The sequence below is a fragment of the Gigantopelta aegis genome, chromosome 2, assembly GCF_016097555.1.
Source record: "Gigantopelta aegis isolate Gae_Host chromosome 2, Gae_host_genome, whole genome shotgun sequence".
Taxonomy (NCBI): domain Eukaryota; kingdom Metazoa; phylum Mollusca; class Gastropoda; order Neomphalida; family Peltospiridae; genus Gigantopelta; species Gigantopelta aegis.
Genome location: NC_054700.1, coordinates 34,769,312 through 34,796,819, shown reverse-complemented (window position 1 = coordinate 34,796,819; position 27,508 = coordinate 34,769,312). Strand labels below are relative to the sequence as shown.

Genomic DNA, 27,508 nt, shown 5'->3' with positions numbered 1-27,508 from the left:
TCACAGACAGCAAGTATTTTATAATTGCTATTGACAAAACAAAACACTAACGTGGAGTTTACAAATGAAGAGGTCTCTATTACAATCCCTCAAATACATTTCCAATCACACTTCAATCATTTCAGGTCCTTATAAACATGTTTCTAGATATTTTGATCACAATATTCATTTCAGGTTCTCATAAACATGTTTCTAAAGATTTTGATCATAATATTCATTTCAGGTCTTTATAAACATGTTTCTAGATGTTTAGATCATAATATTCATTTCGGGTCCTTATAAACATGTTTCTAGATGTTTAGATCACAATATTCATTTCGGGTCCTTATAAACATGTTTCTAGATGTTTAGATCACAATATTCATTTCGGGTCCTTATAAACATGTTTCTAGATATTTTGATCACAATATTCATTTCGGGTCCTTATAAACATGTTTCTAGATATTTTGATCACAATATTCATTTCGGGTCCTTATAAACATGTTTCTAGATGTTTTGATCACAATATTCATTTCAGGTCCTTATAAACATGTTTCTAGATATTTTGATCTTAATATAAATTTCAGGTCATCATAAACAGTGTCCAGATATTAATTTTTCTGAACAATTACAACGGCATTTTCACACTTATATTATATTATGGATGATACCTTTTAAAACATTTTGACTTCTTTCAAACATATTTCTAAATAATATCAACGACTTTTAAAGACATTTTCAAGTAGATTTCTATTTTAACATCAGTGATTTTGAGTCATTTTAGATTAATTTTAAAAAACCTTCTATCATAACATCAATAATTTTGAGTCATTTTAGAATAATATCCTAACAAACAAAGACTTCTATCATGACATTAATGATTTTGCGTCCTCTCAAAGACATTCCTACACTAACACTGTACAGACTTCTATCACAACATCAATGATGGTGAGTCCTTTTAAACATATTTCCGAAGAAAGACTGAAATCTTTTCAATCTGTTTCTCTTCTGGTTCTGTTTTTCCATTGCTTCGTGTGCTTCTCTCTCTTTGCGGCGTATTTCTCGAACCAGCCCATGAAAGACGTCATCTACACATTGTCGTAGAACTGCCGACGTCTCGTAGAAAGGACAGCCCAGTGACCGTGCCAGTGCTGTCCCATCTTCCGCTGAAATCTGACAATAAAAATATATATTATTAAATACACAATTACATAACACAATTAAGCAGGGCTAGCTCTGACACTTGCCAAGGTAGACAACTGCGAATTTTAGAAACAAATGGCAAATTTTACATATATATTAATTTGGTGAATAAATTTCAGGTAATAATTGTTATTTTATTTAAAAAAGTAACATGTTTTTTGTCTTTTTCGAAGTTTAAAATGATGATTTGGCAGAAATTTCTGATCACCCAAAGCTAGTCCTGATTATGACTCTATGGGTAGCACTACAGTAAATAACATCCAGCAGGCCAAAGTTCAAAGTGCATCTATCGGATACTAGAGTTTTTATTTAAGCAACAATTTTATTTCATCTAGAACCACTGTGTCAAGTACCCTTGTTCTATAATTTAGGGTGTTGTAAAAGAAAAAGAAAAAAAAACCTTATTAACTGGTTAATTGTTAATGTAAATATATAAGCAAAAGACCAGCTTGAGTAAAGATGAAATTTAAAAACCCCAGAAGAAGATAAAATACCAATTGAAAAATACATCTTCTTATAAAAATTGTAATACATTTGTTTGCAAAAGGATGTTGATGATGAAGAAATAGTTAATTTTAAAAACCATTTGTAACTTCAACAGCCTGGGCTATCAATGAAGTGTGGTTAATGTCAAAGAACAAGGCAGAAATGTGTTATTTAACGACCCACTCAACACATTATATTTACGGCTATATGGCATCAGACATTTGGTTAAGGACCACACAGATATTCAGAGAGGAAACCCACTGTCGCCACTTCGTGGGCTACTCTACTCTTTTCGATTAGCAGCAAGGGATCTTTTATATGCACCATCCCACAGACAGGGTAGTACATACCACAGCCTTTGATATACCAGTTGTGCTGCACTGACTGGAATGAGAAATAGCCCGATGGGGCCCACCGATGGTGATCGATCCCACACTGACTGCACATCGAGCGAGCACTGTACCACTGCCTTGCCATCACATAGGTTACTTTTACCAGTTAACATCAAGGACTCTTTAATTGAGAACATACTGTTTCATAATTTATCTATGTCTAGTTGACTTTACTGTTGGTTTGTCTAGTGTATACACACCACATACCTTTCTTCTTTCTTCTAAATCGCACTTGTTGGCTGCGATTACAATAGGAATATCTTGGACTCGGACACGGTCAATTAATTTCTTGTATGCCATGACCTCATCAAAGCTCCGCCGGTCAGTAATGGAGTAGCAGATGACGAAGCCCTGACCATTCCGCATGTACTGTTCCCGCATAGCAGTGAACTCCGGCTGTTAAACAAACACAAAGGAATATAATCAAAGTTTTATGCCCGTTTTCTTAAAATTTTACAAATACTGTTCCCGCATAGCAGTGAACTCTGGCTGTTAAACAAACACAAAGGACAATAATCAAAGTTTTATGCCTGTTTTCTTTAAATTTTACAAATACTGTTCCCGCATAGCAGTGAACTCTGGCTGTTAAACAAACAAAAATGACAACAATCAAAGTTGTATGCCTGTTTTGTTTAAATTTTACAAATACTGTTCTCGCAAAGCAGTGAACTCTGAACAAACAAAAATGACAACAATCAAAGTTGTATGCCTGTTTTGTTTAAATTTTACAAATACTGTTCTCGCAAAGCAGTGAACTCTGGCTGTTAAACAAACAAAAATGACAACAATCAAAGTTTTATGCCTGTTTTGTTTAAATTTTACAAATACTGTTCCCGCAAAGCAGTGAACTCTGGCTGTTAAACAAACACAAATTACAATAATCAAAGTTTTATGCCTGTTTTCTTAAAATTTTACAAATACTGTTCCCGCATAGCAGTGAACTCCGGCTGTTAAACACACACAAATGACAATAATCATAGTTTTATGCCTGTTTTCTTTCAATTTTACAAATACAAATAGTTCAAACTGACAAATACTGAAGTCAGACGACCAAACCTGGTAATGTTCAAAGTTAAAGTTTGTTCTGTTTAACGACACCACTACAGGGGACAATATTTCAAAATCTTAGGTCACCTGAAGTCAGTTCATGTGGGTTTTATGTAGGTAACCAATTGTTCGGTTACGTGAATATAGTTCTCGTAACCGTGAGTCAGGCCTACCTAATGCTGAAACACTTGAACTACGGTTCTGTGCTACACTGATGGTTCAAAAACATAAACCGATTGGCGGTTCTTGTGATTTTAAACCAGCCTCGGTGGCGTCGTGGCAGGCCATCGGTCTACAGGCTGGTAGGTACTGGGTTCGGATCCCAGTCGAGGCATGGAATTTTTAATCCAGATACCGACTCCAAACCCTGAGTGAGTGCTCCGCAAGGCTCAATGAGTAGGTGTAAACCACTTGCACCAACCAGTGATCCATAACTGGTTCAACAAAGGCCATGGTTTGTGCTATCCTGCCTGTGGGAAGCGCAAATAAAAGATCCCTTGCTGCCTGTCATAAAAGAGTAGCCTATGTGGCGACAGCGGGTTTCCTCTAAAAAAAAATCTATGTGGTCCTTAACCATATGTCTGACGCTATATAACCGTAAATAAAATGTGTTGAGTGCGTCGTTAAATAAAACACTTTTTTTTGTTTTTTTTGTTGTGATTTTAAAGTTGTGTAACCGACACACGAACAGAACAGTTCTTGTGAAATATTGTGCCCTGCACTAGAACACATTTAATTTTTAATCATTGGCTACTGGATGTCAAACATCTGGTAATTCTGACATACATGTAGTATTAGATGTTCAATGACACCACTAGAGCACATTGATTAATAAATCATTGGCTACTGGATGTCAAACATCTGGTAATTCTGACATACATGTAGTCTTAGATGTTCAATGACACCACTAGAGCACATTGATTAATAAATCATTGGCTACTGGATGTCAAACATCTGGTAATTCTGACATATATGTAGTCTTAGATGTTCAATGACACCACTAGAGCACATTGAATAATAAATCATTGGCTACTGGATGTCAAACATCTGGTAATTCTGACATACATGTAGTCTTAGATGTTCAATGACACCACTAGAGCACATTGAATAATAAATCATTGGCTACTGGATGTCAAACATCTGGTAATTCTGACATACATGTAGTATTAGATGTTCAATGACACCACTAGAGCACATTGATTAATAAATCATTGGCTACTGGATGTCAAACATCTGGTAATTCTGACATACATGTAGTCTTAGATGTTCAATGACACCACTAGAGCACATTGAATAATAAATCATTGGCTACTGGATGTCAAACATCTGGTAATTCTGACATACATGTAGTCTTAGATGTTCAATGACACCACTAGAGCACATTGAATAATAAATCATTGGCTACTGGATGTCAAACATCTGGTAATTCTGACATACATGTAGTCTTAGATGTTCAATGACACCACTAGAGCACATTGATTAATAAATCATTGGCTACTGGATGTCAAACATCTGGTAATTCTGACATACATGTAGTCTTAGATGTTCAATGACACCACTAGAGCACATTGATTAATAAATCATCGGCTACTGGATGTCAAACATTTGGTAATTTTGACATATAGACATATAGAAAACCCACTACATTTTTGCATTAGTAGCAAGAGATTTTTTTATGCACATACCATGGTCTTTAATATGGTGGTGCATTGGCTGGAACGAGAAATAGCCCAATGGGCCCACCGACAGGCATCAATCCTAGACACGTCGGTGGGCCCATTGGGCTATTTCTCGTTCCAGCCAGTGCACTATGACTGGTATATCAAAGGCAGTGGTATGTGCTATCCTGTCAGTGGGAAAGTGCATATAAAAGATACCTTGCTGCAGTAGTAAAAATTTTAGCAGGTTTCCTCTGATGACTATATGTCAAAATTACCAAATGTTTGATATCCAATAGCTGATGATTAATGAATCAATGGGCTCTAGTGGTGCCGTTATACAAACCAAACTTTTTTCCAATCCTAGACTAACCACACATCAGACGAGCACTGTACCACCAGCCTAAATTCAAAGTCATGGTTTCAGATCTCACCAAGAAAACATTGAGGGGAGTGATTAAGTGCTCCCCAAACTGAGATTATGGGGAGCCATTTAAGATATCATCATACATGTACTGATGCCATATAAAGTAACATTTGGTTGACACAATATTGATTTCTGTTTATATATTTACACAGGACTCGACCTTAGCGGTAGCTCGGGATGTTTTGGCTACCCATTTGTTGCTCAGGCTACCAGATGTCTAAACACAGTAGTCCGCCAGGCTATTAGATTTTTTTTGCACATCCAGTTACTCCGCAATGAACAAGACATTTAAACATCTAAAAAACCCCACCTAAAACAACATGTTTAAATGAAAGTAAATTATTTTGCCATTTTCTCTCTTTTTTAAATTGATTAAAATTGTGGGGGCTTCCAATTTGTACTGAGGTCTACCAGATTTTAAAACCTTGTAGCCCGGTGGGCTACCACTGAACAAAGTTATGGTCAAGGCCTGTAGACTAAGATGGGATTGGTTAACGGTTGTAGCCTAAAGACCTTTCCCTACATAATACAACTGAAGTAATAACTTGTGAACATTTAGTGTTGAAAAAAAAATAAAAAAATTGTATTTTTAACCTGTCAAAATATAAATATTTGTATATAAATTAGAACCTGAGAAACAAGAAAAATAAAGGAGACCGTGAATGGTTTTATCATTTATAAGATTTAACCTAGATAAGTAGGTCTGGTGCTCTATTGTATTAGAGGGCAAAATAACAGGAAATGTTCCGAATCTTAACATAATGACCACAGGTATATTATGGATGTTCTCTAATGAAGCATGTACATTTGTGGCCATGTAGATCACTTATTGCTAATCGAAGTCTGCAGTGCAGTATTTGTAGCTTTCTTTCACCCTCATAAAAATGTGCAAAAACTGCCAAATCTTTTACTTAACTTTTTTCTTGAAAGAACTTATAGATGTGGAATTTTTAATATCATCAATAAATTGTTCAATACATGAATGCTAAATAGGAAGAAAGATAAATTGATATGTTATGGGGAGCTAAACATGACTAAAGTGATAACTTTCCTTAAATAATGAGGTCTGTTGTTTTTAGTAAAACAGGTTTTAATGTTTAACAAATTTAGAAAAGTCTGAAAATAAAGCAATACAATTTTTTTTACATTATATACTGCTTTGCATCAATGCCATTACATGTATGTGCTTCCACCAAAAACATGAAACAAACAAAATATTTTATATTCTACTGCAGTTAAGCAATGTGTTCAATACTGTGGTTTTAATTTTAATATTATAAATAATATGTTTTAACATTATAGTTAACCATGCTTTTAATATGTGATTATTCTGACTATTTTAGCTTTCTGATTAAAGGAACATTCCTGAGTTTACTGCAATTTTTAAGATGTTATTGACTAACAGAGACTTTTTAACGACTGTAATTGCATATCAAATATATTTTTCTGCATAAAATATTAGTGGCTGTATATTAAACGTGTTTCTGATCATTGTAATATTTGTACTAGGTTAAAAAAAAAATTCATACGTACAAAATTATTTGAAGACAAAATCCAGTTTGGGCTTCTTACAAATATTAAGACGACCAGAAACACATTGAATATACCGATACTGACATTATAAACAAGAAAATATATTTAATATGAAAGTTTAATCGAAGAAATATTTTATTAGTTGGAAACATCTTACAATGCAGCAAACTCAGTAATGTCCCTTTAACACAACTCACTCAGTAATGACCATTCATAACTAGCTCTCCACTAGCAGAGTTTCTCAAGAACACGCATCACGTTTCACTTCCTGATACTAGCAGCTCATACTCAGGCACTCAACTTTAGTGTCATGTATTGTTAATTTATTCTCGAATCAGTCTTTTCTATTGCGTACAGCTATTTCGTTAACTTTCTTTTCTTAAAGTGCTTTTATCCTAATCTGATATTGCAATGTCCTGATGTGAATTGCTGATCACTATTTGGATTATTTAAAAATAATTTTTTTATATATATAAACATGTGTATTAACCAGTTTTAATTTTCCACAACCCAACTTAAATTTCCATGACTTTTCAGGCTTGGCAGGGCTCTAGATTGCATCAAAGTTGAGGCAATAAACGTTTGGCCCAAAATACACAGGCCCAAAATAATCATGTCAGTGACAGATCCAGAAAATCCATTTGGGGGGGGGGGGGGGGGGCCCAATGACATGAGGCTGAATGCCAATGGAACTTTGGGGGAGGTTTGGAGGGGATCATAAAAAAAATAAAATATATATATATATAATAAAATTATAATTGTCGCAAAATTTAGGGGGGGCCAGGCCCCTGGGCCCCCTAGATCCATTTCTGCACATTCCTATTAAATACAAAGATGCTGACCTCAAAATATTTCACATGAAATGTTAAGTTTAATTTGGTTAAAATAACTTGAAAAGCATTTCCGAATATTGATGACTCTACAGCAGCTGTTAATGACAGCACTGAACTAAAACGACCTTCCTGCACTCAGACAAGACAGAAGTCCCCACTGTGCCCAAATCAGTGACATCTGAAGCCCTGCTTGGAAAATGTAGCAGGTTTCCTCTCTATGATTACATGTCAAAATTACTATATGTTTGACATCCAATAGACTATTATTAATAAATCAATGTGCACTTGATAACATTATGCTTATGGATGACACCATGGAATTTGTTTTATTGTAAATAATGCTGGATTATGTTTTAGTTTGACAGCATGGGTGACAGATGTTGAAAACAAATCATATGACCTCAGTTATACACTGGATTTCTCTGACCCATATCAGGGCTTCTAGATTATGGTAGCCCCACTCATGGCTAGTGATATTCAGTGTTGGGCTAGTAAATAACTACTATTGCCATGCCTGATGGCTACTGAAATTGTTGGGTCTATTTTGTACATATGAATATCCTGCCCCAACCCCAATCTTAGTGTTTTAAGTTCTATCCCCCTCTTTAGGTGGCATATCTGATTATTACTATTATTTAGTAAAACTGTATTAATAACGTTAAGTAGGTCTAGTGAATTTTTAATCATGGCTAGTACATTTTTTAAATCACTGATCCCATGGTTAGTGCATTTTATAAAAATTCTAGAAGCCCTGTGCATGGATCGTAAAAGGCCACCGATAGTCCTGCTACAGTATTCTATTAATTGTGTGAACTCAACACGGTCTACATGAACCAGCTTCAGTGCAGTATAATCACTGCAGGTTATGAGAAATGGTCAACCCGCACAAGTAGATTTATTTAAAGTTAATAAGGAAATAACACTTTTACAGCTTACGTTGCATACAAATGGCTTCCACTGCAGTAAAACAGTCTTTTTAAAAAAAGAAAAAATACCAGACAGGTTACGAAAACTAGGCGACAACAAAATTATTTAATATCTGACATGTACATACTATCCAGAATGCTTGTATATTATTTTAATAAATATTCATTATTATTTATCCCTTTTCATGTGACTATAGGTACATCAATTTCTGCTTAGAGTTATTGTCTATTATTAATTCCATTATTGCTAATTCTGCACAAAAATGGTGACTTACATTCTAAATAAATATTTAGCAGATTAAAAAAAAAATTAATTCAAAGTATAGGTATATCAATTTCTGCTTAGAGTTATTGTCTATCGTTAATTCCATTATTGCTAATTCTGCACAAAAATGGTGACTTACATATATGTAACATTTTAAATAAATATTTAGCAGATTAAAAAAACAAACAATTCAAATTTTTTGTGACAAAAAAAGCACTGGCTTTTATATATTGGCGAAAGAAATGCTGTATAAATAGCACACTTATTAAAGGCACAAACCAAAAATTAAAAGAAAAACTTTCAAAACTAAAAATAGACAATTTTATTAATCGCAAAAAACACAACAATACATCGGCTATTGGGCGTCAAACTATAGTAAATGAATGATGACTGAAGTCTTTCACTCTTTTTTAAGGAAAAAGCCACTTTGAATTTTCTGAGGGCAAGACTCCATATCCTAGAAACATTTGCCCATTTTACCCTGTGTACAAAAATATGTGAGTGCATAAGGCAAGCATAACTAGTCTGGAGTATTGCCTCTGAACGTACCCCAGATGCACCACTGACCTGGCCCGCAGTGTCAAGGATGTCCAAATGAGCCGCTTCACCATCCAGCTTGCACTGGTGTTCATACGCATCCTCTGAAAATAGTGCACAACATATTAATCAAAGATTAATAGTGAACTCTTATTTCATTTCAACTTATTTTCGTGCTTATATCCAAGTAAGGTTCACACATGCTGTCCCGGGCACACACCTCAGCTATCTGGACTGTGTCAGGACAGTGGGTTAGTTGTTAGTTGTTAGTGTTTAGTGAGAGAGAAGAAGGTGTAGTGGTCTTACACCTACCCATTGAGTCGTCAAAACTCGCTCTGGGTGGGAGCTGGTATCGGGCTGCGAACCCAGTACCTACCAGCCTCATGTCCACTGGTTTAACCACGACTCCACCAAGGCCGGTAGTGAACTGCAAGAGATGATACAGGGCCCTGTTTTACGAAGAAATCTTAGAACAAAGACTGCCTTAAGTGCATGACTACCTTATGCACTTAAGGTGATCTTATAGCTAAAATAGCTTCATGAAACATGGTCCTGAACTGATCATACAGACAGGGTAGGGAAAGTGAAAGTTTAGTGTTGTTTAAAGTAACAGACCCCACTTTCAAGCCGTGAAAATGGACACTACATTTGTCCAACAGAGGTGGACCTAGAGGAGGGGCCCGCCCCCCACCCCTTTAAATTTTGCGACAGTTATAATTTTATTATATATTAATTTTCATCCCCCTTCCAAACCTCCCCCAGTTCTCTTGGGATTCTGCCTCACGTCATTGGCGGCCCCCATAAATAGATTTTCTGGAACCACCACTGGCTAATCTATAAACCTGTAATATATCCAAATAAAGTTACTGAGTGAAGCAAAAGTCTGTGATGTTGAAATGGGGGGGAATATGCTTAAAAATAGTCTAGAACTCATCTCTGTTACTTCTCAGAGGTAGGTGCATATTTTAAAATATGAAAAATATGCATTTCATGGTATTAGACACACTAGTTCATCAAGATTAACCTCGAGTGTTGAATTATAGACACACCAGCATGACCAGAACAATTTCGAAAGTACAGAAATGGATAATCTAAACAATGAAATCTAACAAATGTCTGATTTCAACTATCAAAAACAGATCTAATAGTGAAACCTATGTTGTAGTATTTAGTAAGTAGGTTCTGTCACTTTAACCACACCAATAGAAGGAAGGAGGGAAGGAAATGTTTTATTTAACAACACACTCAACACATTTTATTTACGGTTATATGGCGTCGGACATATAGTTAAGGACCACACAGATATTGAGAGAAGAAATCCGCTGTCACCACTTAATGGGCTACTCTTTTCGATTGGCAGCAAAGGATCTTTTATATGCACCATCCCATACAGGATAGCACATACCATGGCCTTTGATGTACCAGTCGTGGTGCACTAGCTGGAGCAACAAATAGCCCAATGGGCCCACTGATAAGGATCGATCCCAAATTGACTACGCATCAAGCGAGTGCTTTACCACTGGGCTACGTCTCGCCCCCACTACACACCAATAGAGTGCAATCATTCATTAAACATTTGATATTTCAACATACAGTCAGTCTTAAAGGAAACCCACTATGTATTTTACCCATATTAATCAGCTGGGGATCTTTTATGTGCATTCTCACATGGACAGCACGTAACATGACCTTTGATATACCAGATGTGGGGCACTGGTTGGAAATGTTAAAAATGCAGGTATGGAGGCATGCAATCTTGAGAAGCAGCCATTCAATAAATACACAAAATAATGGAACTGGCTCAGACAGAAATATTACAGAAATTCTTTTCAAAAAAGTAGTCATCAGGCGTATGCAGGGATGGAGGGTTGAAACCCCCTGTTCCAAGAAGATTGTCTTTTTTAATGTATTTTGCAGATAAGCACGGCCCGATTTCCTCCCCCCCCCCCCACCCCTATAACTTCACTTTCCAGTCTTGATCCCCCTCTCCTGCACAATTTCCTGCACACGCACCTGATTATTCACCAGATGGGTACCACATGTACACATACATGTATTTAATGGGCCAGCATCTTATTCATCTTCTTTCAAAGTAGGATGCTGTTTGAAAAAGGTAGACAGCTGTGTCTACTGAATGCAGAGAGATGTGTAACAGTAAGCTAAAGATAACATTTGTTTTGTTTGTTAATGATACTACTTCAGTACATTGATTTATTCATCACTGGATGTTAAACATTTGGTAATTCTAAAATATTGTTTCAGAAGAAAAAAAAATCACTACATTTTTCCATTAACATTAGGGAGCTTTTATACGCACTTTCCCACAGACAGGACAGCACATACTCATGGTGCACTGGTTGTGTATAACAGTAAGCATGAAAGGTAGGTGGCAATGATGGCACAGCAAATTACCGCAATGATAGCAGGGCAAATAGTGACAATGACGGCAGGGCAAACTGCCACAATGACGGCAGGGCAAACTGCCGCAATGACTGCAGGGCAAACTGCTGCAATGCTGGCAGGGCAAACTGCCGCAATGCTGGCAGGGCAAATTGTTGCAATGATGGCAGGACAAATTGTTGCAATGATGGCAGGGCAAATTGTTTCAATGGTGGCAGGGCAAACAGTTTCAATGATGGCAGGAATGCTGGCAGGGCAAACTGCTGCAATGATGGCAGGGCAAATAGCCACAATGATGGCAGGGCAAATAGCCACAATGATGGCAGGGCAAACTGCTGCAATGATGGCAGAGCAAATAGCAACAATGATGGCAGGGCAAATAGCCGCAATGATGGCAGGGCAAATAGCCGCAATGATGGCAGGGCAAATAGCCGCAATGATGGCAGGGCAAATTGCTGCAATGATGGCAGGGCAAATAGCCACAATGATGGCAGGGAAAATATCCACAATGATGGCAGGGCAAACTGTTGCAATGCTCTAGTCACATATGCTTCAATGTCTCGTGGCCAAACTGGTCATGCTTTATATTACATGTCAGTAACTGGTCATCATATTCAAATGCGACTCCTGAATGTTAGTTTATTATAGAAACATGAAACTGTTCACATTTATTTTGAATGGGTGATGATGTGTTATATTAAGACACTACTGGCCCAAATGCCCCCCCCCCCCCCCCCCAAATCTACCTTGGTCTAGGACTAATGATCTTGTTCTTTTATTTGCCAAATCTGAGGCAGGCTGTAGTGGCAACTGTTAATGTTTGGAACCAGTTGGAATGTTAGCATTGTTCGTCAGCTGTAAATTATAATCAGATTGCACCAACTGATCATCTTTCAAATAGATTTAATTGTTTTGAATTATGTGAACTTAAGAAGGATTTACGTTGTTAGAACCATGCACTTATTGTCATGTTCACAAAGACAGACCATACACATCACTAACTTTCCTTTTAATACCTATTGATTATCTATTTTCTTCATGTATACATGAAAACAATCTTAAAGCCAGTATATATACATCAATAGATTCCATCATCTAAACTGAAAGAATAGGTACAGTTAACATATTCAGTGACAATCGATCATGAACTTTTATAATGGATCATAAATTGGCAGAGACTAGTTTCTGATTATACTCAATCATTGGAACTTCACTAACAATATCAGCCATGAAAAATCACTGCCAAGGAAGTCACTTAAATACCAGTACCCATATATATATAATATATGCATAATACAACTTTAAAAAAAAAAAATGTATTCCTTATAATCAGTACCCATTTAACCTCACCCTGATGCCAAGCTTAAACCATGAATACTCCTTATCTGCATAATATACATTTTTAAAGGGACATTCCTGAGTTTGCTGCATTGTAAGATGTCTCTGACTAATACAATATTTCTACGATTAAACTTACATATGAAATATATTTTCTTGTTTAGAATATCAAGGTCTATATATTCAATGTGTTTTTGCTCGTCTTAATATTTGTAAGAAGCCCAAACTGGATTTTGTCTTCAAATAATTTCGTACGTATGAAAAATAAATAGTTTAGGAAATAAAATGAAATTTAACCTAGTACAAATATTAGAATGATCAGAAACACGTTTAATATACGGCCACTAATATTTTATGCAGAAAAATATATCTGATATGTAATGTAATTACAGTCGTTAAAAAGTCTCTGTTAGTTGACAACATCTTAAAAATTGCAGCAAACTCAGGAATGTCCCTTTAAAAAGGAATGTATTCCTTATAACCAGTACCCATTTAACCCCACCCTGATGCCTAAACCATGAATACTTCGAATTACTGGCCGAGAAATTCTGTATTATGAACTCTGTAGAGTAATTGATATTTATGTCCATACAATATCACTGGCTCGTAAAGAATTAACTACTAAAACAACAATGTTAACATGACTCTAATGAGTTCTGTGGAGAAAAAATCCATAGCGGAAGATTGAAAAAAAGAGTAAAGCAGACCGATTATCGATCCATCAAATAAGACAAGAAAAATGAAGCCAATGGATTTATTGTGTTAACAAGTCTAGATTGTATACACTGTGGAAGTAGCTAAACACTAGTGCGTATACCTCATAAACAGCAAACATGATGGTGTTCAGTTGTGTTAGCTAAACCATTCTACGAGTCGGAGATAATGAATCCGGAGTGTATCAGGAGACCACTCAATCATGTGGACAACAAAGGCATAATTGTCAATTTGAGTTTGTCTGCTGTATAAAAACATCCAATAAAGTAGTTTGTGATTTAGCAACATCCACTAATAAATACAACAGAAATTCATATTGATTAATATTACCATGTTAGAATGATTGCCTTAGAAGACCGCAAATTGGGCACCAGAAGTTGGTTGTGGAAAAATTGTTATTGTTAATAAGTTAAAGCGGCCATCTCACCTGACTTTATTATACATATCATTTACTAATGCAAAATACAAACACAACTAGTTTCAATAAACTCACAATCTAACCGTACCATATTATAACATCATTTACTAATGCAAAATACAAACAACTAGTTTCAATAAACTCACAATCTAACCTCACCATATTATAACATCATTTACTAATGCAAAACATAAACACAACTAGTTTCAATAAACTCACAATCTAACCTCACCATATTATAACATCATTTACTAAAGCAAAATACAAACACAACTAGTTTCAATAAACTCACAATCTAACCTCACCATATTATAACATCATTTACTAATGCAAAATACAAACACAACTAGTTTCAATAAACTCACAATCTCACCTCACCATATTATAACACCATATTCAAATTTGTTTGCAGATTTTCTTTTTTAAAGTTAACCTTTTGACAAAATTAATTACTCTTATCATTACTGTATGACCGGCCTCGGTGGCGTCGTGGCAGGCCATCGGTCTACAGGCTGGTAGGTACTGGGTTCGGATCCCAGTCGAGTTATGGGATTTTTAATCCAGATACCGACTCCAAACCCTGAGTGAGTGCTCCGCAAGGCTCAATGGGTAGGTGTAAACCACTTGCACCGACCAGTGATCCATAACTGGTTCAACAAAGGCTATGGTTTGTGCTATCCTGTCTGTGGGAAGCGCAAATAAAAGATCCCTTGCTGCCTGTAGTAAAAAGAGTAGCCTATGTGGCGACAGCGGGTTTCCTCTATAACACAGTGTCAGAATGACCATATGTTTGACGTCCAATAGCCGATGATAAGATAAAAAATCAATGTGCTCCAGTGGCGTCGTTAAATAAAACAAACTTTACTTTCATTACTGTATGATTTTTTTAACCCTAACCCTGAACGTAACCCATTTTCTTTCTGGGGGAGGCCCCCTCCATAACACCTGTTGACTGTGGTTGCATTCCAAAAATGTCTTTCTGGCAGAAACACTGGAACTGTATCATCTTTGCAACTAGTAGAGCTTTCTTAATGACTACTATTACATATGCCATGTATTTTCTTGTCTAGAATATCGGTGTCTGTATTATTCAATGTGGTTCTGGTTGTTCTAATGTTTGTAGTAACTTTATAATTTTGTTATTAAACAGCCTTCATGTTGTTATAATTTATCTGGTTAACAGAAACTTGAATTTGGCTACAGACATTTGGCCAAATCACTAATAGTAATACTTTTGGAGGTGTAACTTAAAACACTGCAGTGATATTAAATATAAATGTTGTGATTATTTTGTGGTCATACTAACCTATCGTTGGATCATGGTATTCTTGAAACTTGTGACACACAAACTGGATCACGAGAGCTGAAATAAACAAAACAATTATAAGAGGAACAAGTACCTTTAAAATCTACAGACATATTTTAAAGAGACTTGCAGTTTTAAGCATAGGCAGTGAACTCGAATGTTGCTTATCATGAACATTCTACTGTTGCTGCTGCTGCTGCTGCTGTTTCCGGGACAGCAGAAGGTTTCTTTCATTTTGCTATATTTTTATGTTTATAGAAAGTTATGGTTTACGTTCAGAAAATTTGAGGGAATGGATTTTAACCCATTTTATTCTAGAGCTGGAAAAAACATGATAGGTAAGCACATGTTCAGGAATTTTAGCAGTGGAGTCTGGACTGTGGCAATTGAAGTTTATAGAAGGTCGAGACATGTTTTCCAGGAAAATGTATTGACAAAAAAGAAAAGACAATTTGCTTGAGCAGGGAGAGGTTTTGCACCCCCTCCCCACCCCCACCCCCACCAAAACTCTCCTGTTAAGGCTGTACCATGTGCAGTTTTTGGCATAGCATGGGCCCTATGCAGACACAGAATGGAAATAATGGACACATCAAAAATTATTTCTATGATTACCAACAGCAGAACATTTTCAAATATAATTTCTCATTCCAGCCAGTGCACCACGACTGGTATATTAAAGGCTGTGGTATGTGCTATCCTGTCTGTGGGATAGTGCATATAAAAGATCCCTTGCTACTAAAGGACAAATGTAGCGGGTTTTCACTCTAAGACTATATGTCAAAATTATCAAATGTTTGACATTCAATAGCCGATGATTAATAAATTAATGTGCTCTTGAGGTGTCATTAAACAAAACAAACTTCTTTTTTTTCACATATAAATGTAGAGTATTTCCTTTAATATACTTTTAAAAGTGGCTAATTTAAAGAATATTTTGGCATTCGAACATTAAATGTTGTAGCCACTTTGTATAAAATTTATCTAACTTGGCAATAGGCAGGGTAAGCCTTGCAATAACAATGTTTCTATATGTGTGACATGGTCTTGGGTAACACTATGCACCGTGCACTTGCACCGTATAAAAACTTGCACACAAAAAAAGTCTATTACCCTCTGTCCTAGCCAGACAGTTTAGACAGCTGAGATTTATGTGAACAGGAGAAATTCTTTGAACCATATTAGATGAAGCAAGCATAAAAATCTTAATTAAGGATTATGGCTTTCTGAACTTTAGACAACACGCCGTATCTTGGAAATATACACCGGAATGAACTAAGTAACAACACACGAATGCACAAAGTCTAATTTAATCATTATCGAAATTTACTCAGTGTAATCATATAGTGTCTTTAATTAGCAACACTAACTGATCAAACCCACGGTTTGTTAGTAACCAGAGTAGCAAACTAATGATTTTAAAAATATAAATATGGTTTGCTTAATTAAAAAATGGTATCCATCTAGTAATTATAGCTCCTTTGCAGGCCTTGAAATAAGGCAGCGTAGGATCATCCAAAAATTGATGTTTCTATCATCTGCAAAACCACCAGGGCCCAGTTCCACGAAGCGAACTTATCGCTAAGATCACCATAAGTGCATACGATAGTTAATAGGGATGTTATGATATACTGGAATATTCGGTGCACCGAACAGAGATCTGTATTGTAGTTGCCTTTCTACTCGTCACTAGCTGAACCAAATACATGAATACATATATGTAATACTAACTACAATTGTGGTTTCTAATTCACACCAACTAAAACGCAATATCAATTTGATTGTTTTGATAACAAGTGTATTTCTCTAGTTTATGCACTTAACGTAACTTCTATATGCAAGTGTTTAATTAGCTGATTAAAGCACAATAAATTTGTATAATTCTTAACGAGAACTCTGGCGATAAAAATATGGTTGATGGATTAATACATATCAAAAAACAAAAAAACCTTAAATTGCTGCACTTTCCCGTGAAAATGTGGACATGTTAGTGTTCCTTAAAAGAACATGATTCTTGACTAGACAATAGACACACTCATGAGTAGTAATTAGTTTTTACTTTAAAAAAATAAATAAAATGAATACTGTTCTTCCTTTCTGCAAAACCTTTTCAATGTTGTATTCATGGACGTGAAATAAATATTCATATTCGTCACCTCATATTCGTCACCTCATATTCGTGGTATGTATCGTATTCGCCACGACGTGTATTCATTACACTGGTAGATCACTTAGTGGAATGGGGGCCCTGGTAACCAATTAAGCCCCTGGAACACTTACCTCAAAACTACTGTGAAGAATAGTTTAATTTTAGGGTGTATACTACCAAATCAAATCCAATATTACTGACTATATTTTATTTATAGCCTACTGTAGTTGGAGGTTTTAATAGTTGTGATATCTGGAATTATCATGCAGCTTTTACACATTTATTTTTGATTAATTACTGAAAAAAACTATTTTTAAATGACAAAATTACCCGAACATCTATTTTCTTGCATTATTTTCTAATCCGGATGAATACAATATGTATATTAGATGTATTCCTACAATCTGTAATCCAGCATTTTATTTAGCTAGTAACATTAGGTAATACAGCTTTAACAATAAAATAAATTATCAACTTAATCCAAGGCAGATAATCAAATCTGAAAAAATTGGTTCTGAATCTAGTATAAACTCAAAATGCTTTTCATGAGAGCTAACTAAGTGATTATTAAGAAGAAAAAAATGATCTGGAGATCTAAGTATATGTTTAACAACCTTATTGTTATGTACAAATAAGAATAGAAGGCACAATAGTGACAACAAATTTAATTATGTTTTTGGTAAAGTTTTTCTTCAAATTTACTTAAATTTTTTCATAAAACTACTATTTTGTCTAAAATATAACTTAGCATCCTATAAATATGTCAAAATGACAATAAAAATAAAGTTCTTTACAAATTCGAGTTTTCAGAATTTCATACATAAAAAATTAACAATGTTAATGGAAACTAAAGACATTAACCCACTATTGGCACATGCTATTTTTAATATAAAAATAAATTGCTATTAAAATCTTAGTTTAGGTTGCCTATATATAATACCATATTTAAGAGCAGTTGTATATGGCAAGTCAAATACCATGTAAAAAGAAATTATTGAAATCTTTACAGTATGAATTATAGGCCAAAACCAACTTTTCTTCAGTGCTAACTTTGATTCAAACTCCATTCAGAGCCATGTACAGAGATTATTGTCAAGGTCAAGGTCATTGTGAACTTGCATGGTCGAGTGATGGCTAATTAATCAACCAGTATAGTTTAATTAAATAAAATGACAAAATCATATTTTTTATTATGCACTGAATATGTGCTATAGGGTGTATACTACCAAATCAAATCCCATAGACGACAATAGTAACATATGTGGCTAAAACTCCTACCTGCAACGTATCAACCGACATAAACGCCACGGATATAAATACTACCACCCCTCACACTTAAAGTGAATCAGAAAAAAATGGGGGTCAAGCTGCTCGTTTCTGAGATAACGGGTAGCATCTATGACTACCCTAGTTCCGCACAAAATTCGAGTACTTTTTTTTACAGGTACCCCATACATGTTTCAAGCACAAGGCTACTTGACACATTGGTACTAGATGAAATAAAATTGCATTATTTTTTTACCCAGATAAAACTATTATTTTTTACAACCAACACACTCACATTTATAACCAATCACAGGACTTGTGGTGTTCACTTCTCTATCAAAAGTTCGGTGCACCTCCAACTTTGACCCAGCCGGAAGTTATTTGGTCTAGTACTACCTTTAAGCTACATTTTGAATATCCAAAAGATCATGGGATGTTTAACTCATATTGAAGATTAATTTAAGGATAATAATAACAATGTATGATGCTGGGGTGTTTAAAAGATGTGACGTGGGATGTAATCCAGTGATAAAATGTTTGCCTGATGTGCAGTCAATCTAGGATCGATGACCAGCTGTGGGCCCATTACAGCTTATTTTTCATTCCAGCCAGTGCACCACTACTGGCATATCAAAGGTCGTGGTATGTGCTATCCTGACTGTGGGATGGTGCATATAAAAAGATCCCTTACTGCTAATGGAAAAATGGAAGTTTCCTCTCTAAGACAATATGTCAAAATCACCAAATGTGACATCCAATAAATAAATCAATGGGCTCTAGTGTTGTTGTTAAATAAAACAAACTTTTAAAAAAATGTAGTAGTTGGTAAAACCATTAAGTTTGACAGTGTTCAGTTTGTGAATCAAAACAGATTCTGGAAGGTCTAATAAGTTGTTTTTTTGTTTTGTTTTTTTACCAGCCTCGGTGGCGTCGTAGTTAGGCCATCGGTCTACAGGCTAGCTCAATGGGTAGGTGTAAACCACTTGCACCGACCAGTGATCCATAACTGGTTCAACAAAGGCCATGGTTTGTGCTATCCTGCCTGTGGGAAGTGCAAATAAAAGATCCCTTGCTGCTAATCGAAAAGAGTGGCCCATGTAGTGGCGACAGCAGGTTTCCTGTCAACAAAATCTGTGTGGTCCTTAACCATATGTCTGACGCAATATAACCATAAATAAAATGTGTTGAGTGCGTTGTTAAATAAAACAATTCTTTTTTTTTCTTTTAATAAGGGTTTTATTTGTAAAATTTGACTTAGACTTAGTCTTGACTTAAAGTTAGAATTTAAAAGAATAATACTATACATGTACTTGTAATTTCTTCAAATTAATATCTCTATTTTATGTTAAGAAATGTTAGGGGTGAGGAAAAGGGTGTTTGTCAAGTGTTATGTATCATTTTAAAAATATATCTTTTTATAATAATAATAACAAAATAATTATTGACATTCAGACTGGGAATTTTTTAATCCAAAATTGGGAATAAAAAATGGCATAGCCTTTGGGGAACGGTGCCAATTATCAGTCTAGAAACATACATGATAAAACCCTGCTAATTTAAGGTCAACGACAGTCACTTTTCGCACCCTTGTTTTGGCTTCATATGCAATAAATGTAACATATCCAACTGTACTTTTTTTATGATATATTTGACAAACGGTACTTTTTATTTCTTTCATCTTTACATTTAAACTAAATATTTTGTCCATAATAATAATTTTTTTAAAAATATGGACCTGTAGACAGTGTTATCTGCTCATTACAGAACTTTGACAGGGGTCAAGGTTAGTAGACCAGCTTTTATTTTAATGTGGTGAAGCATTGTAATAATATAGCTAATTCTGAATTTGAATCTTTACATCTCCTTACAATACCAATAAACTGGGTATATGATGTTTCCATTTTAAGAATACTGGAAAAAATTCAAATGCAAAATTGCTATTGAATTTTTTTTGTTTGATCATTATTAATGTGTTTCAAAAAAAAAACTGTAATTAAAAAATTGTACCATTTACAAAATTTGGATTGCAAGTGAAATAAAGATGAGACAAGGGTGCGAAAAGTTGCTGTCGTCGACCGTAGTTGGATCTATGTTAACTTGCTATAAACAAACACAATTTTTTTTAATCATATTGTAGATAATCTTCACAGAAAACCTATTACATTTGTCCATTAGCAGCAATGGATCTTTATATGCAATTTTCCACAGACAAGACAACACATACCACAGCCGTTGACATACCAGTTGCCATGCACTGGCTGGGATGGGAATAAAAACCCAATCAGAGAATAGATCCACCAAGAAGGTTGAATCCTACAAGAGCTCTACTGACTGAACTAGATCCTGTCTCCAACTATACGTATATGTATATATAGCTCAGGGGTGCAAAAAAGGAAAATATTTCACAAGACCACCAGACCAGAACCAACTAAAATTTACTAGCCCGCTATAATTTTATTTCTACTAGTCCACCAGCCTATAAAATAATATAGTATTGCTTAACAATATTATATACATACTGTTTTAACTTCAAATGATCGACTATTTTCGGAATGTTGCCCCCACGTCGTCTATAGTCAATGCAGTACACATATTTTTGTGTATTTTGTCATGATTAGAATTCTGGCATGGCTAATACGAAGTCGCATATTTGATGCCAAAAAATATATATATACTGTCAGTCAAAAAAAGACAGATCACCTGTCGGACTAGGCGAGCATGTGAGTACTTTCTGCATCCCTGATAGCTTAAAGTATTTATATATTTTTACTGGCCTTGGACTTGGAGGTGTAGTAGACAAACTATCAGACTTACTACTGACTGGTAGGTAACAGGTTCACAACATGGTACAAGCTTGCACCCAGACAAAGTTTAATGACATAGTGGGTTGGTGTAAGGGCACTACACCAATTTCTCTCTCACTGACCGTTGTGTGGTCAGTCTAGGATCGATCCCCGGCAGTGGACCCATTAGGTTATTTCTCGTTCCAGCCAGTACTCCAACTGGTGTAACAAAGGCTGTGGTATGTACTATCCTGTCTGTGGGATGGTGCATACAAAAGATCCCTTGCTGCTAATCGAAAAGAGTAGTCCATGAAGTGTCGACAGCAGGTTTCCTCTCTCAATATCTGTGTTGTCTTTAACCATATGTCCGATGCCACATAACTGTAACCGTAAATAGAATGTGTTGAGTGCATTATTAAATAAAACATTTCCTTCCTCTCACTAACCAATAACTCACTGTCCTCGACAGACAGCCCACATAGCTGAAGTTAGTTTCCAGGATAGTGTGCTTGAACCTTAATTGGATAGAAGCTATCGGGGAACATTTTGTTTCAAAAACTTGATTAGTGATATTTCTAGTCAATTGAAAATAGCAACTATTGTTTAATGTTTTGAAATTGTGTAGTGATCTCTGAAACATGTACAAAATATTTCCTGGTTATAAATGTACATTTTTAAAAAGAACATTAAGGAAGTCTAGCGATCTGTAAGCTTTCACAAGCAGGAAGATAAGAATAGCTTCTTCACTTTTCCTGCTCGTTTGATCAGCTGCCTTTCCCATCAGGTGCAGTGAACTTGAATTCTGCTGCTTAAATTATGAACTTTCTGCTGCTGTGAGTGGGACAACAGAAATCTTCTTTCATTTTGGTTTATTTTCATCTTAAATTAACCACACGGTCCTCATTACATTCCTGGACTTTTTGTTGCTGACAAAGGTTAGCAGTTTCAAAAATCAAATCTTTATTTTTTTGTATATATGAATTATGTAATTTTGAAATGGAATGGCAGTGTTCGAGATTAAATTTTTGGGGCAGTATCCCAGTTGGATACTAACATTTCAAAATCTGGTATCCCACCTGAGAATTTAGTATTATATGGTATCCCGGTGGGATACTGGTTTCTTGAAGTCTGGTATCCAAAATTAAATTCTGGTATCCCCGGGATATCGGGATACCGTTAATCTCGAACACTGAATGGAAAATTGTTTAACGTGCACATTCTGTTGTAGATTTTGAAAAGGTAAATGAGGACATTTATACATACCCAGTGTTTCTGCCAGAAAGAAATTATTGGGTATGGCGCTATTGAATTAAATGCAACTACAGACAATGAGGTATGGGGGAGGCTCCCAGAAAGAAAAGTTTATGATTAGAGTTCAGAAAATCATACATTAATGATAAAGAGTAAGTAATTTTGTCAAAAGGTTAACTTTAAAATAAAAATCTGCTAAAACATTTAGGTATGGCACCATACCCATTTTACCCTCTGGCAGAAAGCCTGTATTATTACTGGTATACAACTGGGCTGGAACCTCTACTGAGATCTGAACCCAGAACATACCAGTCTTCAAGCTGATGACTTAACCACTGCACCACCAAGACTGGTACAGAAATATCTTTAATAGTTAAACGTTGCTTTGTTTAACGAGACCACTATAGAGCCTACTAATTTTTAATTAATCATCGGCTATTCAATGTCAAACATTTGTTATTTCTGAAATGTAGTCTTCAGATGAAACCGGCTACATCTTTCCATTAGCAGCAGGAGATGTTCTATCAGTAATTTTCAACAGATGGGACAGCATATGGCCTTTGTTGTGTACCAGTTGTGGCACACTGACTGGGACAAGAAAAAAGAACAAAAAAACAATCAGAGAATGAGTCCACCATTGGGGTTTGATCCCACAACACAACACCTCCAGGTGAGTGATCAAGACTGGTACAGAAACATCTATAAGATTCTAAGAGAGCACATATTCAGAATCTTGTATTGAAAGTAAGAAAGAAATGTTTCATTGAATGTCGCACAACTCATTTTTATATTCATATGGCATCAGAAAGCCTAGTGCCACCCCTTCTTCAGCTACTCCTTTCAACTATAAAATGATATGGAAATATTGCAGTCTTTAAAATGTTGGTCTGTATGGTGGAGTGGTCTTAGAACCAGGGTGGTCATTAGGTGGGATTTCACTGTATTAAATATCTCAACATGTACATGTATGGCCCAATGTTCATCTAACAGTATGTATGTGTATGCGTGTGTGTGCATGTGTGTGTATGTGTTTATGTATTTATTACAGTAAGCTTTCTGCACTTTTTTGTCCACACACACACACACACACACACAAACACAAACACATCCCACTCAAGTTTTGTATGGATAGCAGCTCAGCTCCAGTTTTCAGTTTGTAACTTAATGTGTCTGGATGTCATTATAGAAATATTCCTTTTCTTTATAACTCAGATCTAATGAACACAAAACTATTACCTTTTCATGGGTTTCCAACAATCACATGGCTCACAAAAGTAATCCATTAGCACTGTTACATAGACTTAATTAAGTCAGAAAAAAAAGTCTGGTTTATAGTGAATTTATTCTATGAAATGTGATTTTTCAGAACAACGCTGTTATAAAACTGTCATTGTATTAAAATTTAATAGTATGTGCCCAACAAGCATCACCTGTAACTAAACAGGGTTCGAAATAGCGGCCTAGCACATGAAATAACAATTCATTAGCTAAAGCCATCAAAAAATGTCAGGTAATTTCTCAAGACAGATTTACGTACTTTTGTCATATTTTAATTCTATGTGCTCTAACATACATCTCAGGGGTCCTAAGTTTTCACACTCCATCCCAAACCATGTTGTCTTATTTGCAGAAGGCTGTATTTTTTCTTAGCGGGACATATTTTTGTTGGCCTATTTTAAAAACATAATAGCAGGACGTATGATATTTAATATCCTATTTCGAGCCTTGCATAAATTTATACATTAATTAGTATGTATGTATGTATAATAATCATAAATTTACTAATTTGAATATTTTCAGTTTACAGTTGAAGTTATTACATATAAAGTTAATTTGCAGTCCTTTTAGTTGTGCTTGCTCACCCAAGCTCACCTTAATTTTATCTCAAAAGGTTTTTTTATTGTCTATTTAAAAATACTGTAACAGTGCGACTCCTGCTGATTGTTTGGAAAGAAGCTGTTTTAACTCCAGCTGGCCTCTGCGTTAAAATATAATTTTACTGACTCAGTGATTATTCAATGTTCCTATCCAAAACTTCTTTTTGTCAATATATGAAAGTATTTTGATGCATATATATAATGTATTACATTAATGATAATGGCTTCTTACACACCCGTTGGTGAGAACACCACCCAACAGTTTCCTAGGATACCAATCCAGCAGGGAACATTTTTTAAAATTTATTAGCAATATTTCTAGTCACGTGAAAAATGAGAAGCATCTACTGTTTAATGTTTTAAAATTGTGTAGCGAATACTGATGCGACACTGAAATGTTCCCTGCCCAGCAGAGATGTTTAAATTATGCCATTAAAATCTTTTTGTTTTAAGATTACTAAAGTACCTGTGTTTGCAAAAAAATTATTGTAATTTAAAAAAATTGTACTATTTATAAAATATGGATATGAAGTGAAATTATGGTAAGATATCTTATATTAATAGTATATGAAGGTAAAACAACGGTGCACAGTTTTGGCTATCGACCTAGCTGGAGTATCCTCTAGCATCCTCCGCCTCCATTTATGTTGTCAGGAACGGTTAGAGTACAGCTTGGTTTCTTCATATATCGTTGATACTGGTTTACAACATGTAAGTTTAATGTCATGATTCGACTCTATAATAATCAAACTAAAGGTCTGTGGCATCAGAAATGTATATTTTAGACATAGTAATTGGCAACTATTTTGTTGTCTTATTTTCAAGATGTAGCCAGCTAGAGGACACTTGAGCTACTGTAATTCATTGATATCTCCTGCTACCTTGAGGGCTTTGCTTACCCTCAATTGGAGATCTTTTATATCCAAAGCAAAGGATATTTTTTAAATAGATTTCACAAACAGTACAACACATACCATAGTCTTTGATATAGGCCTATCTGTCATGGTAGGCCCATTCTCCACTACTGCCCATTTTCATGTCGCCCTGACAGGTCCATGTTTAGTGTTATTTGCTATATATGTTTGTTGTAAGTTGACCAAAACCTACATATACATGTTCTATCTTTGCGATATATGTTTATATATTCCTTAGTCCCCCAGTTTGTGGACAATGTGTCAGTGAATAGCTGCATTTAGCAAAATTTGCTCTGTCACCAAGCAAGGATGCCATCAGTAAGTTGAGTAACCTATCTTGTAGTTGTCAAATACCCCTGCGTGTACCAAGAATGAAGGGTTTTTTAGTTCGTCTGATAATAGTAACACCATTGATGTTAATCTCAGGGGGAAATACTTTTGGAAAAAATGTAAAACACCTGTCACAAATTCCATGATAGATATGTTCTTGTAACGTATCTGTAAGGGTATAGATCCACATTACCAGAATAGAATAACTGGATGTAGATCACAATGTGTGCATGCAGGTTGAACCTTAATCCATTTACAGAATATATGACCAGGTACAATGAATTTTATTTACCTGCTGTCCAGTCTACAGTACATGATAGATGGATAGATACTATTGAGACATCTTGCTACAGTGAGGTCTGTCATCCATGCAATGGGTGGGTACAGCACAAGCTCTGTTCAGATCTACAACATAATGTTGTGAAACAGCCACACTTCAGAACATGAGGTCGAGTCGGCTGCAGTTGGTCAGTCGGCATTCCAACCAGATAATGAGAATCCAAATGATTTCCACCTTTTGGTGTTTGCCATGTATGGCAATGATTAATACATGTACATTGGTTAGGTTCTACAGACTGATCTAAATGATATGGATACATGCATACCCTTTATATCAAAGCACAACTTTTGGCGTCAGATCATCTTAAAATTGTCATCAAAGTCAGGTGAAATACGGATTGCATTTAAAGAATTAATTATACCACTTATAGATAAATCCTTTAGTATAAATAATTTTGGGCGATCACGTGATGTTGTAATTATGGCGACGGAGTGTCACGAAGCGTAGCTGAATGTGGGTGCTGTCAGATTTCTTTCTGTAGTATGTGTATTAGTGATTAATATGTGGATTTTTTTTTATCAATTAACTCGAAAATGATCGATGTAAAGGTATTTGATGTCAAACATACGATTGGTGTGGTATTAGAGCGGGAATCTTTGCCAACTTTTTGGTTGTCAGGATTTGCCAAAAAAATACATAGGTTGGTCTCTGACTGTAATGAGAGTGTATAACTGTCCAAATGTCCGTCTAGCTCTCTTACAGTCAGAGTACTCGGGCTACCTTCCTTCTTTCTCTTTCTTGTGAGACAACTTTTTTTTACAAATAAAATACAATGGTAGGACTTTCCTTTGGCACTGTCACGTATAAAGAGCACTATAAATACTTATTATAAATAGAGTTAGGGTTAGGGTTAGTGACAGTGCCAAAGGAAAGTCCATCCAATAAAATAAAAATAAATACAAATCTTACGGACAAGCACACAGTCTACCCCATTAGTATTACAGATCCTGTACTTACCACTTTTTCCGACACCTCCATCACCAAGAATAACCAACTTGTACTTTTTTCTGCCTTTAGTGTTGGATGTAGCCGCACCACTCATATTTTAACTCAGTCGCCGAAATTATAAACAGCCTGATGAGACATACTGACACTTTCGGAAGCCTGTTTAATTTCAAGACAGTTTTCTTATTATGACA

The 27,508-nt window shown here is 35.4% G+C and overlaps 1 protein-coding gene across 2 annotated transcripts; it reads right to left on the bottom strand.

Annotated features, from left to right (window-relative positions):
- Nucleotides 1-27,508, bottom strand: LOC121384381 (GTP-binding protein Rit1-like). Of its 2 annotated transcripts, none has more exons than XM_041514765.1 (5): nucleotides 27,327-27,508; nucleotides 15,463-15,519; nucleotides 9,299-9,390; nucleotides 2,268-2,456; nucleotides 1-1,152 (listed from the first exon to the last, which is right to left on the bottom strand). In XM_041514765.1, the coding sequence occupies exons 1-5, from the start codon at nucleotides 27,409-27,411 to the stop codon at nucleotides 919-921; spliced, it is 657 nt and encodes a 218-aa protein (XP_041370699.1). In that variant the 5' UTR covers nucleotides 27,412-27,508; the 3' UTR covers nucleotides 1-918. The 2 variants fall into 2 exon arrangements, with proteins under 2 accessions (XP_041370699.1, XP_041370707.1); XM_041514773.1 differs by having other exon boundaries at nucleotides 9,317-9,390.

Coding starts and splice junctions, on each gene's coding strand:
- LOC121384381 (XM_041514765.1), bottom strand. CDS start 27,411: ATGAGTGGTGCGGCTACATCCAACACTAAAGGCAGAAAAAAGTACAAG. Junction 9,391..15,462: donor ATACCATGATCCAACGATAG/GTTAGTATGACC, acceptor CACTATTTTCAG/AGGATGCGTATGAACACCAG. Junction 2,457..9,298: donor AGGTCAGTGGTGCATCTGGG/GTACGTTCAGAG, acceptor TTTGTTTAACAG/CCGGAGTTCACTGCTATGCG.